This window comes from Lissotriton vulgaris, chromosome 7, assembly GCF_964263255.1.
Source record: "Lissotriton vulgaris chromosome 7, aLisVul1.2, whole genome shotgun sequence".
NCBI classification, from domain to species: Eukaryota; Metazoa; Chordata; class Amphibia; order Caudata; family Salamandridae; genus Lissotriton; species Lissotriton vulgaris.
The window spans coordinates 1,669,772,739-1,669,786,844 of NC_141695.1; the positions used below are offsets into that span (position 1 = coordinate 1,669,772,739).

Genomic DNA, 14,106 nt, shown 5'->3' on the forward strand with positions numbered 1-14,106 from the left:
ATAGATAGATAGATAGATAGATAGATAGATAGATAGATAGATAGATAGATAGATAGATAGATAGATAGATAGATCTGCCTTCCCATAGCTGCGTCTACCTGTTTTTAGCTTTCAGCAGCACCCTCATGACAGCAGCAGCTGGGATTGTGCTACAAAATCAATACTGTTTCATAATATTTGTGAAGATATAAATTATCTAAAAATATTCCATGATGGGGTCCAGGGAGTAAATAGGCCAACTGGAAGATGCATTTTTGTAAATATTCTTACATTGGATTTAGAAAAGTGAATACACCTCCAAGCATCTGAAAAGCCTCTGCTGCCCTAAGACAGCAACATGAAAACAGCCCTATTTTTCAGTCAACAGCACTAAACATGCTGGGACTTTTAGTTTCAATGTTCAGCAAATTCAGGCACCCTGGTACTCTTGCCTGAAAAGCTCACGATTTCCTGATAGCACGCCCTCAATGTTGGGGGGCAGGTGAGAGCTGTGGCTAACCTATGAGCCTAGAAATTAACCCCATGCCCTCGCTTTAAGACATTTCACTATTGCACAGTCTTGATATCTTCCATGGCTCAAAGTCTGGTAAGATAAATCAGTGGGTTTATGAAAGGCGCAGAAATCTTCATGTATTCTGCAGGTCACGTGTCTGAATAACTGCACAACTCCGCTTTACTTCCGCTCCAGATTGATGAAACATGTACTATTGAATTTGTTAAAGATAGCACTTGTTTTTTTCGGATGTAGGAAGTGAGATCCTTGGTGTGCCCTAATATAACCTTTAATAAATCTGGAGCCGAATCTACGTGTTGTTGGACTCCTCCATATCGGGCGCTTTGTGAATTGATGTTGCAGCGGCCACGCCTGGGTCGCGGAGGGGTCCCGCTGCAGTGGCAGACCAGCTGAGACACCATTAGGTGTAGCGGTAATGGAACAGGAGCGGTATTAAAGGTAGCGAGATGCCAGGACAGAGAAGAGACTGTATGCCCTCCCCCACATGGGTAAATGATGATTTTTAAACTGCATGCGGCTTGCAACCCACTAGGTAGGATACAAACACCACAAGATCCACAATGCCAAGGGAGCGGCAATGCCTAAGAAAGGCGGAAACTTGACTCAATTGGGAGGTGTTTAAAATCAGCTAGCCGCAGAATGTTCACCTAAAGTCCTTGATGAAATGCATGGCATGAAACGCGTCAGACTATGGACAATGCATGAGGCAACAGCATTTTTTCTGTAATTGGCAACCTTTAATAAATCTGGAGCCGAATCTACCTGTTGCTGGACTCCTCCATATCGGGCACTTTTATGAATTTATATATATATTACCTACTGGCTGTTGCCAGTAGGTAGTTATAGTTAGAACCAAGTTTCCATTGGAAAAGCGTTTTTTGATTTCCCAACAACTTTGGAGCCGATTGACGAATCTTCTAGTGGCCCGGTCCGGTCAGCTTCGGTCTTGAAAGTTTTGGGGTGATTCACCAAGCGGGGGCAGAGAATATATACACATATATATATATACACACACAAGCATTTATGGCAGACAACTAGGAACCCGTAGTCACCTAGAGGCTTTACGCATCCTCAGGACAGACACAAGGCCATTAATAGTATGTGCCATGGCCAAATTCCTGGGGAGGTTTTGGTTCATTAGGACGCAGAAGCTAAAATGAATTGAGCATATCATCTGATTAAGTATTAATTTTTATAAAGTGTTTAGGTTGTACTTGTTGTCTTAGGACCGTGGTATTTTATGACTTATGTGCATACTACAGAGAACTGAGCTACTTTGCACTTCTAACAATTATGCACTAGCACTTTTTGTATTCTTTATGTGTTTTTAGCTTGTATGGTTTTAATACCTCGGAAGCCAGTTTTTTTAATTGAATTATTTTCCTTAATGGCTCGGGTTTTATATGCTTGTTGTATGAATAATATCTTCTATTTTGGCTTACATTTTTATCATGTAAAACTTTGTTTGATTTACCATACTTTTGTACGCCTATGCACTTTGATGGTCTCAACGACCGAATAAAGTTAATGATGATGATATTAATTATTCATCCGAAATCCAGTCCAACGGACAAAGGAATGTGGCACACCAATCCAGTACACAGTTGTGTAAAAAAACACAATGCGTTTCGGCTGGAATGGCCTTTGTTAGTTAACGTATGATGCTTAACTCAACTTAGAAATACGTTTGATTATCAGAATTTTAGATGTTTTTATCTAAAACCATTGTTTGTCACCCATAATATTAGGTCACACAAAGTAGCTATGACATTTTTGGTGATATTAGGTGAACCCCTGACATGTTACAGGGTTGCCCAGTGCATTTTGAAAGCAATTAATGTGAGCAAAATTATCAGAATATAGTAAAAAAGAACTGATTTGTTTTTATCAAACCTGTAGTTGATCTTTCCATACGCTATAATAATGCTTAGCCTATTTTTGATGCCATTAATGTCTCTTGATATAATAAATGAAATGAAATGATTTTTTAAATAACTGTGATTACATCTGCCTTTTTAACATGTTTTTTAATTTCACATGATTGTACTTTTATGGCTACCATTTTTGATAGTCGAATAAACATTTAAACCTGACAGCATAAGTCAATACATAGTGTTCTGTATAGAAAAATTGTCACCAAACTAGCTAAGAGCCTACTCTACCCTAATAGAAACCATGAAGAGTTCCTATTTTGGAAAAGAGCAAATTGAACTTCCTGTAAACAGACATCCTGGTAACTCAGCTGAGTTCCCTACAGTCGCAGTAGCAACTATAAAAGTATTAGTAAAAAAGGAATGATTGTTGCAGTGGCACTGATGAGGAAAGGGTTTGGGTAAGAAAGAGAATAAGTCACCTGTAGTAATAGCTGCCGGCAACAAGGTAAAGTCTCCTCCAAGTACTTCTTGAGTCTGAAAAAGGGAATGTCTGCGAGAATCTGGGTAAGTCTGTGTCTCTGGCTAGCTTAGAACACTCATTAATAAATAGTCACAGAATAATGTATCAAAGCTACAAGGTATTGGAAGGGAAAGAAGTAGGTGGTAGGTTGATGAAAGGATGGAAGTGAGAGGTTGGAGGGGCAGGGAGAACAAAAAACCTACCCCTAGCCACAGTAAAGCAAGATCCGATGTCAGCAGTGAATGTTTACATCATTCAATGAGAGCACTGTGAGACCAAAATGCTCCCGAGTGGGATAAACATGAGAAAAGGGAGGAAAACCATAAACCTGAAGAAAGGAAGTGAAACAGACAACAAAGCCTTTCAAGCATGAGCAAGGAGCTGGCACACAGCCCAATCTTAGTAAATATAAAGTATCAGAGAAAACAAATCTTGCCAACAGACAGATAAACTCTATACAGCCGAGACCTAAAAAGTAGCATGAATAACTTTGCAGACCATTCACCAGGTCAACCCTTCACCCCAAGATTCCTTAATAAGCTGCAATGCTTTGATGTTGTACTGCTTAATACAATTTGAGATAATTATACAATGTAATACATTTAAAAGAATGAAATCATTAATACTGAATTAGAGTTTGTTAAATGCAAAGTTGTTTAAGGCTCAGTATGAATGCATGCATAGAGACAGATTACCTAATAGTGAAAGGATTTAGAGGGGTGGCTCTATATTGTGCGATTTATTCAGATTGCGGTTCATAATGATTTATTCAGAATGGGAAGATACAGCACTGGGGTGGCAGAGTGGGCTAAAGAGCGGTGATGGATTAAACCCAGATCTCTTGACTGGGTGTGAGTGTCTGATTGATTCATAAGCTCCGTCCATCACCAACCCCTTTTGTACCGCAAGATACAGCACAGTGTCTGTACCTCTACAAGGCTGGCACAATTGAAAAGCGCAACAGATGCCTTTCTGAATGAAAGCACAATTCAATGCCTTTTCTCACATCCTATAATCCCCAAAATTCACAGACATAGCACATGGTTGAGAAATGTCAGGGTATTCCTGAAAATGGATATAATGAGCTCATGTTATTATCAAGTCCTTCGTACTTCCTATTAGGAGATGGGTATGAATCTGGAGATCAATATACTCGATTGTTGAGGTAGCTTTCCCCTCCTCCCTTTCAGGTATTCCAACAACTCTAACATTAAACTTTTTTTGAATGATTTTCTTGGTTCTTGAGCTTTTCATAGAAACAAATTTATTTTGTAAAGTAGAGTTTTTTTAGCAAGCACATGCAAGGGGACAAGCTAGTGCGGGTTTGAGTGTTGCAAGGACCAACGTCTGTAGAGTATTGTATTACACAGCTTCTAGAATTCTGTATCACACTAACAGCACAGTTCATCTTGTATTTTCATAAAGGCTCACTACTGCTATGTCTACACCTAGATGGATGCTGCGGGTGGCTGGAATAAGATAAGGACAAAGGAGAACTAAAAGTAGAACAGACTCTGGAAAATACAACTTTGATATTCCTTACATCAAAACCAAGAAAACCACACATTTGCAAAGCCAATACATCTGACTTGCTCTGTCTAGAGGTATCCAGGTAGAGCTGCCTCACCAAGTGTAGTTAGAAGATTGAACCCAAAAATATTGTAGCCAAAATATCTACTATGACAATATTTTGATGTTAACCCATTATAGGCATGTATAGATTTACTATTCTTAACTACTCATCAATGTTTCTTGGTATAAATACATTGAGCGATAGACCGTGGAATCAAAGTTTGCTAATCTATTACTTCACATGTTGCCTACTTCCAATCTCTTTTTGCCATTGAAAGTTTGCAGGTATTACCCCGTGAAATATGCACAGGGAGCTGTACAGGGGCAACTGTACAACCACAAATAATGAAATCCCAGGCTACTGTGCAAGCACTACTTCCATCCAATAGGACTTGCTGAGAATTGTGTATGGCCTGCCACCAGAATGGGCAGAGCCCCCACCTAGGATATGACACACTCATAGTGTTGGTGGCTCTAGAGGTGATGTGTTGGCCACCCCAGATGATCAATGATCAGTGTCACAGGAAAAGCACAGAACAAACCTGGCATACTCTCGGAATCTTTATCAAGTCATGTCACATCTTCAAGGGGGCCTTCGCAGGAAGGGCCACCCTAGCACTCACAGATGGAGGTGCAAAGCACATACAAAATATACAGATCCATATTGGCAGATGTCATGTGTCGCTTGTGATAAGTGCAAAAAACAGCATGGAGAACAACATTCAAACCCTGTTAAATCTTTGCAGTAGCATATATCAATATTATCTGAACCGGTGAACACTAAACTGTACAATTTTTATATATAGCAGTGATATTTTTGCAACTTGAAGCATACTCAAATTAAACAAAGGGCATGAACATTGTCTTTTTTTATTATCTGCTAAACAGCATTTGACTGTACAAAATTAGTTCTCCTAAGCAATGCTTTTGAAATACCATTATTCCGGCTGTAAGATGATTTGCGTCAGATGAGTATATTGTTTAAGCATCAAATGTGCACTACAGTGGCTGCAGGTACACGAAAAGAGCACATCCATTTGAATCCTTGATTTAATAGTTAGCTTTGTCCTGTGCCAGATCTCCTTAAAAAGCTACAATTGCAATTATGATTATTTCTATATTACAAAAATCTAAGAAAATGTCTTTATCCAGGAGCTTTCTAACAAATTCTTGAAATGGCTGACAGTCTGCAGTGAAGAAAAGGTAACAAGCATGTGCTGCTGTGGACATACTGAGAATAAGCAGGGTCTCCGCTGGAGGTAGGTCATTGATACACATGCATCTTCACATTTTCCAAGTGTCCTGGTCCCACCTGTGCTCGATTACGTCCTGCGTACTGATGTCACTTAGGAACGCTCAACGCAGCTGTGCTTTGTTTTGCTGAGTAATGCACATCTGAAGCAATGAGCACGTTACCCTGTGGACAAAACATGAGTCAGTGTAAGGGTGTTGGATTCAGCCATCAGCACAAGAGGCAACCTAAAAATATGTTCACCCTATGAGTGATAGGGAGAAAGGGGCATGCATGGTCTTGACGAGGGGAAGGTTAATGCAAGTTGGGCCTTGGACCCCCTGCTCTGCCTAAATACCCATAACTGCTCTCCCCCACCGCAATTTAGAACTCATATGACACTAACTCCCATCTCCGGGAAGGTTTCTTAAAATTGGAGCCCGGCTGAGTAGAACATTCACACCTGAGCTGGAAATGCCTTCTGTACAAGGGTTTATAGCTCACTGTGTACTTGCGCCTCTTCATCGTGTGACCGTGTGATAGGACCGTGTGTCACTAGTGCTTAATTTATAAAAGATTAAGCACCAGGGTGCAAAGTTTTGCTCAGATGCCCGCAACCAGCTCTATCAAATGTCAGGGATGATGAATACCAAGGCTGCATAGTTTTGATCCCACTTCATGCCTCTTTTATCCTCCACCGGACACTCCCTGACCATTTACCTCACTCTTTCATGCTCTTTTTCATCCCTGCTTTCTTTCTTTAACGGTTTTTCTGTCTTTCCCTTTTTCCATCTTCTCCCCTTTTTCGTTTTTCTCCCTCTTGATGTGGGTGAAAGTCTGATGAGGAAAAATACCTGCCAGACCGCAAAATATAGTGCCACTTGCTTATACCGGCTCAAATTAAGCACTGTGTGTCACACGACAGGACTTTGTGAGCTGGAAGGCCTGCATCCGGACAGGGCAGTGCACCAGGAGAAAGGGAGAGGGGTGTTAAAAGAGTGGCATTGAGATAAGGTGGGCTGCAGAGCATGGGGATGTGGGGCACCAGAATCAGGTGGCACACCCAGGCACAATGCAGGATCAAGAAAAAAGGCAGGACATCAAGAAAAAGAGGCAAGGTATACATCCAGTGACAGGCTTTGTTGGAGGGACATGGCCTAGAAACATGAAAGGCATGGATGGGGGGGGGGGCAGGTCATTAAGACAGAGGCAGACATCAGGACAACAGAAAATGGTTAGGACAGGGATTATATATTAACATCTATAAACATGGTTTCTAAAAAGAATTAAAAATATATTATCCCCCAAAGAAAAGGAGCAATATTACAAGGCAATTGTGGTAATGGTTTCTTGGTAAATGGGTCCAGGCATTGCAATCCTTGGAAATGGAATTCTTTAGTGACATGAAGCCCATGGCAGGGGCAGCAAATTAACCAGCAGTAACTAGCAGTAGCGGGACTAGGGACCGATGGGTCATACAAGGATAACTGGGACTGGTCCAGAGCAGTTGTGCAGTAAGCCCGTAGTATACATGTACATCAGTGTGAGTGCATGCAACAGGATTTGAAAGGGTAAACCCTCCAGTATGATGTGTGAATGGAAGGAATAAGCATGTGGTCTCCACTCTATAGTACTCAATGGGGATGCATTTCAAGGGCTTACTATTCAGGAGGGAAGCATGTATAGTAAGGGTGAGGGGGCACATTAAGGGCTTCATTTATCAAGGTTTCATGCAGCACGGAGCAGCAAGCCACCTTACTGCACTGCACTGAGTGAAAGGGAGGGAAAGTGTAAAAATGCTCAGTATTTAACATAATATGGCGCACTACTGTCTTTTCCTTGTGCTGGAACTCTTTGGGCTGCCTAGCGCCAACGAAGGAGGAAGGGGCACCTTCCTGCACATAAACCATCCTCTGAAGCATGTTCCTCTTTCTATGTGTGCTGCAGGATGCAGCACACATAGAGAGAGGTGAAAATCGGGAGAAATAAAGATATTTCTCCTCGTAACGCCCCACCTGAGGAGACATAGCATTTTGATGCATTCCCAGGTGTACCAGTAAGGGTAAATTTGGGACTGGGCCAAAATCCATGGGCGGGTGCGTGAGAACACCCACGCTCCACCCATGGGACCCATGTGTTGCATTACCCTGGATTTATCAAGTCATGCAGGGCCACACATGCTGGCCTTGCGTGGTGCAATGAATCTGACTTAGGTTTTACGTCATCCTTGCGCCCCCTTGCGTGACATAAGGGCGATGCAAAACCTTCATAAATATGTCCCTCAGTGAATATGCTACATGTTTGTCTGGATTTATTAAAGCCTACAGCGCCAGTACCAGGCCCAAGCAAGCTGGGTTTGTGCATGATGGGAGATCTGTCCCGCAGTGAATACTTTTCTCAGGCTGTGAGGTGTCAACAGTGCTGGCATAACAGGAAAGAGGGAGGGCTCAAAGTGGAAGTTGGCAACGCCATGTGAGTGGACAAGTGAGGGAGCCTTAGTACTGGGGTTGCAGGGGCGCTGAGGCCAGATCGGCGCCCTCTGTGTTGCATGGCCTTTCACACTCACCTGGTTCACTGTGACACTGGGGTTCACCAGTTTGAGGTTGGCGATAGTGGGCAGCGGAAACCCTTCACTCAGCTTTTCTGGAAGAGAAGCAAGGCACAGATGAAATATAGGTCCCTGCATGGAATACAAGGGTAACTACAGCAATAGAGGGTTACATTAGAATGAACCGGACCCTCACCGTTTACTTCGGGCAGCACGACCAGCCTCAGGGCCCATGACAGCAATGTCTGGAGCGTGTCAATCTGAACATATCAACAAAAGCATATATTATGACAATTTTCAGAGCGACAATCATTAGCAATCTGTGTCACAGCCAAAGACCCACGAGGGCTGTGACAGGGTTCGACTAATATGTGAGTGACTGTCTAAACCTGATTGGCTGCCCTTATCAGGTGGTCCATTGAAATAATATCTACACAGCTTCTGGGAGAAGACACTATGTGAAGTAAATTTGCTACACATTAGTGTGAGCTTGCCTTCATTCTCAGCAGTTTGACTGGTACAGCGGTTAAACACTTGGAGGTATGGGGTAGAAGAGTCTCAGACAGGGCCCAAATCACAATTGTCAACCGTCTTGGCCTAATATCACTTGATACATACTCACATCCAATCACAGACCAGGCAGGCAATCAAGAGCAAACCCTCTAGAGGAGATCATCAAACACCTCCACACTAGCAGAACTTGGGTCTCCTCTATTTCCCTGGGCCAGGCACCTTCTGACAGGGCACAAAGGGGACTCCCACCTGTAGGGTGCCATGTACATGCTACAATTCCTTGCACCCAGTCTATCTCCTTACACTTAATCCCACACCCCACAGATCAGCCTCCTTCATTTAATTTCCAGTGCTCACTAAAATCTCCTCTTCCTTCTGGACCACACATTTAGACCCAAGAGACGCTTTACCTTAAAAGGACCAACTTCAGAGTGAACCAGGGACAGGCTGAAGCTGCAGGAGAGAAGTAACAAGAATCAGTATGGCTTTTCATCTCCAAAAGTTGTAATTGTAGGACAGATTTACAAGCCCCCTGCGACACTTATACGCCGCCGTTGCGTCACTTTTGTGACGCAGCAACGGCGTAAAAAATGCACCACTATGAGACATATTTACAACGGGACGCATCTAGTTAGATGCGTCACGGTGTAAAGCCCTGCGCTACATTATACCTGCGTCAGGTATAATGTATGCAGGGTGGGTGTTCCGTCGCAAGTAAATGACGCAGTGAAATCTACAAGATTTCACGGAGTCACTTTTACGTCCCCGCTGCGTCAAATCCTTAAAGCAGGCTTAAGGAGCGATGCAGCAAATTAGGTATAAGGCATCCCATGAGCAGTGCTGGAGTTGCGTCGCACTGGCGACACAACTCCAGCACTGCGTCACCCTTACGCCAACAGATGCGTCTGTTTTTTTTGAGTCACGCACAATAACTGGTGCATTCCTGCTAATATGCAGGGATGCACCAGTTATTGTAAATCAGCCCCTGTGTTTTTTCATGAAGACACAAATGTTAATGGTGTCCCTCAATATCTAAGGTCGCAGTCTTTCAAGGTTGATATTTTCCTTTATTGCAGTCAAATAAGACGATAAAAAGGTACAATGATAAAGAGAAGCATGCACGTGATTAACATTACTTGATGTAAAAAATGTAGCCTCTGTATCTTTGTTAAAAATCAGTGTTCTGTCCTGTTGCCTAATCTGTTTACTGTGTGAGCAGTGTCTTTTGTCTATGTTTGTGTGTGGCCGCTCCCGCCCCCAATGCTTGATGCAGCTAGCGCTACCAGGTGCGGTAGATGCAGGTAAGAGCGGTGGGGCAGGGCGTGGGAGGGGAGAGTTGACAGATGACGGAATATGTAAAATAAAATAAACCGCTTACCTTGCTCTTGCGGCATCGCCGATTGCAATGTAGCGAGCGCAAGATAAGTGGGTTTATTTCTTTTTTTATTGTCCCTATTCCGTCATCTGTTGACTCCCCCCCCCCCCCGCTCTTACTTGCACAGGTCGCGCAAGAGCGTTACCTGAGGGGCGGTGGGGATGGAGGGAGACATAGAAAGAAAAAGAAAAAGAAAGAGAGAGAGAGCGAGAGAAAGTCTGTATTTGCGGAGAAGAGAAGGGGGCGGGGAGGATGGATTAAGAGCCGGCCTTTGCTAAGATACACCCTGGGGTGGTCGGGGAGAATTTGGCGCCCTTGCTGTTGGCAGTGAATTAAACCAGGCAGCAGGGAGTCCCTTTTGTTTTCACTGGTCGGTACCTATATAAGGAGGGAGTGGCCCCTGAACACAAACATCTCTGGACCTCCACCGAGCTCACCTAAATCTCCGGTAGCTTAGCTGCCTCACGCAGATGATGGTTTTGTTGATGCGTCTAAGAAGGGTCAGAGGCTGAAGGAAGGGGGCTAAACAGGTGTTAAAAAACATCAAGGTTGTAGGATAATGAAGGACTAAAGCCACTTTAAACTGGCAAATCAGACAGAAACGAACAGGCAGGGAGAAGGAAAAGGCTGAAGCAAGATGAGAAGGGCGCTGTTGTTGGCATTACCTTAATGCACACATTTCCATGCGACCCTTAGAAAATTGATGCCCTGGGCCAAGCTCGCCCATGCTGGGAAGCTTGATTCCGGTCCAGGGAAGACATGGCTTGGCAGTTCGGGCTGGACTGTTCCCATGAGGCACAGGGCCAGACTGATTTGCATATGGCCATGTCTGAACTGGGGTGGCGGAGTGAGCTAAAGAACAGTGATGGATTAAACCCAGATCAGTTGACTGGGGGTGAGTGTTTGTATTGTCAACGCTCCGTCCATCACCACCTTTGGTTTTTCTTCGCCCATGCTAAAGGCCTGCCCTGGGTGGATTGTTGCCATTGGTGTAAGCTAGTCCATCAGATGACTGAGCAGTGGACGCCTGGGCTCCTCTGGAAGTTTGTTGTATTCTGTCACAGCTTATCATCAGAGAGTAACTGCAATAAATGTTACTTCAAAATCACGGTCTCACTCCAGTCATCATTGCAAGCGGAAGGCTTTGACAGAACACCCTTTTCTTTTTAGTTACCGAGCAGCAATCTTTGCTGCTGCTTTTGGTACAGATGGTTGATATTGCAGCACTGCTGAAAACCATCCCCTGTACCAGAAACTGCCCCCACTGGTCCAAAACCAGCCCCCACCCTTCCGGCCCACTGGGAAAACGCACAGTGCCCTCTATGGCCAGTCCAGCCCTGCTTGAGTGGCAAGAGTGCAAACTCAATGGCTTCCCTTTGTTGCAGCAGACTCACCTCCAATGATCACGTCATTGTTTCATTCACCTGCAGAGGCGTTACTCTATCGCCCCAGGGTCGAAGAGTTCTTCACTGGACACTCTATAGCATGATTCCTGTTAGGATGTTGACCTCTGTGGTACCCAGTCACCTTCCCCTTTATTAGCAGAATACTAACCTCTGTTGTACACTACTACCTCAGATCTCCATTGTGCTTGATCAGTTTAGCTTTTTCCTAGAATTCATTTATTACTCCAATACTCACTTCCCAAAGATTCGGCAAAAATACTCACTTGTTCAGCGCTACAGACCCGCCGATCTTCTGTTCGGAAACAACCACCTGTGCCTTCACGCTTGCGTCCTATGAAGAGAGCAGACCTAATGTTATCAGATTCCAGAGTCTCACAGGCCCTGAGAGCACAGGATGGTGCTGGCCTTCAAGGAAGAGAGAGAGCCTTGTGTTGCCTGTTGTAGAGTGCAGATCTCAGCAAACCGCTGCTCCCTGATCTACACCCAGCCAATGCTGTCAACTGATCCAGTCTGCCCATCCTTGCATGCTGTTAACTGCTGCCTTATGGGCACCCAAAAGTATACATAAAGCGATGGATGGAACACTTGAATTGATTGCAGCCACTGGCAATTACCCGGGCCACATCCCAGTCCATCGCTATTTTACACACCATGCCACCTCAGTTCGGACCCAGCTACATGCACATCAGTCTTGACCCTGCGCCGATGGGAACAGTGCAGACTAAGTTGCCAGGCCAGGTCCTCTCTGAACCAGAACGCAAGCAATCCAGGACCAGTTCCGCCCTTTTTATGGTTCATCAGCCAGGTATGGCTTGGTTCTAGTGACACAGTGTGGACGGGACCCACGTCTGGGCATACTCGTCTCACTTAGGGCGACATAATACAAAATGGCTTAGTACATCAGGCTACCAGGGTGTTATCTACTGTTTTCTCTTGCTGCTGCTTTCTTAATCGCTAAGAGAAGGGTACCAAGGACAATGGCAGCGGTACCAAAGGGCAACGGTGGCCCTTCATTGATGCCTATGCATTTACATTAGCCACTGGTTATCTTGAATATCTAGCATGGATCCGACCATCGTCTACCTAAGTTACATACCCCTGATCTAGGCCAACCCACTTCTTAGCTGCTTCCTACTACAACACCTGCTGCACCCATTTCTCACCAGCTGCAGAAGGAAGACTGGTGCCAGGGTGGAGTTAGGGAGGATAACGAAGGCCAGGACGGATCCATAGGCTGTCACCTCCAGGGATCCTGGGAGGCAGGTCAGCATGGGCTGCTTCAGAGCGGAGAGCTGCAGCATCATTGACATATTGGGGTACCGCTTGGGAAGCTGTGGAGAAACAGGGGAGGGAGGTTGTTAGAGACAGCTTCATGCCTACGATGGTCCCAGCAGTCTCCACACTTTTCAACTTGAACAAGACAGGCTTGGCAGGCAGTGCTATGTCAATTCAATTCAATTCGACTTTATTCGGTTAAAATTAAATAACCATAAAAGTACATAAAAATTCATCATTCGAATATATAGAAAATACATTACAAATAGAACATCAAAACGACTAAAATTAATTTATATACAGTGTAGTTAAATGCGAATTGATTTACGTAATCTGAAATCAATTTAAAAAAATTCGGTAATAGAAGCCACAATTAAAATTACATCTAGTTTCTGCAGTGCTAAAAAAGCAGGGCGACATCGGTTAATTCCCATTTCCTTTAAGATGGGTACAATCAATCTGTTACGTGCTGCTTTATAAAACTTACAGAAAAATAGGAAATGGATGTCGGATTGAGCAGATAGATCATCACAGGGACATTTAATTAAGTCATGTGACCAGGAGTTCATAACGGGGAAAGTTAAAACTCTAAAAAAGATATTCAACCTTAAACGAGTTAAAATGAACCGCTCTTGTTCTTTCATCGTTAGGGTTAGGTATGGTTGGATTTTCCCCTGTACCAGTACTTGTTGGTGAGCAACAACAGATTTTTTCTTTACTTCCTCACTAGCTCTAGTAGTTTCCAAAAATTTCATACATTGCACTTTCAATGTTTTCCTAGAAATATTACACATCGAGGAAGGATCATCATAGTAATTCTGGCAGCCCAGTTTAGAAAGAAAATCTTTTACATACATGTGCTATGTCAAAAAGATGCATGAACGATGGACAGTTCAAGCAGTGCCAGGGGAGGAGATACTGTGCATGTAAGTGACGGACTGTGGAATGAGTGACTGTACATCATCTACATGGGGGCCACAACAACGAACTACTGCTACAATTATCAGGTATATATGTACTGTTCTCCAGAATTATAACAACATAACACACTCAAAAAGTCTACTATATTTACAAGCAATATATTTATTTTACCAAAATACTTGTATCCCACACTGTTTTATGTTATTTGAGAGGGAAGGGATACAGAATTATTTTAAACTGGGATTTGATTATCTTGTGCTCCATCATTGCGCGGAACTACAGCTGACACGTGTTTCGCAAATAAATTCCCACTTTATTAATGCTGTAAAAATATTTATATACATGAAATTGAAAACA

The 14,106-nt window shown here is 43.6% G+C and overlaps 1 protein-coding gene across 1 annotated transcript in view; it reads right to left on the bottom strand.

The window, feature by feature from the left end:
- Nucleotides 1–5,336: 5,336 nt before the first annotated feature.
- The window catches only part of LOC147706261 (bactericidal permeability-increasing protein-like), a 104,724-nt gene continuing 95,954 nt past the window's right edge, over nucleotides 5,337–14,106 (bottom strand). Inside the window, exons 11-16 of the mRNA XM_086932705.1 lie at nucleotides 12,717–12,884; nucleotides 11,817–11,884; nucleotides 9,183–9,225; nucleotides 8,456–8,519; nucleotides 8,278–8,354; nucleotides 5,337–5,897 (exon numbers count right to left, since the gene is read on the bottom strand). Of these exons, the coding sequence (XP_086788831.1) occupies nucleotides 5,823–5,897; nucleotides 8,278–8,354; nucleotides 8,456–8,519; nucleotides 9,183–9,225; nucleotides 11,817–11,884; nucleotides 12,717–12,884 (495 nt within the window). The 3' untranslated portion in view covers nucleotides 5,337–5,822. The remainder of the gene's footprint in view (nucleotides 5,898–8,277; nucleotides 8,355–8,455; nucleotides 8,520–9,182; nucleotides 9,226–11,816; nucleotides 11,885–12,716; nucleotides 12,885–14,106) is intronic.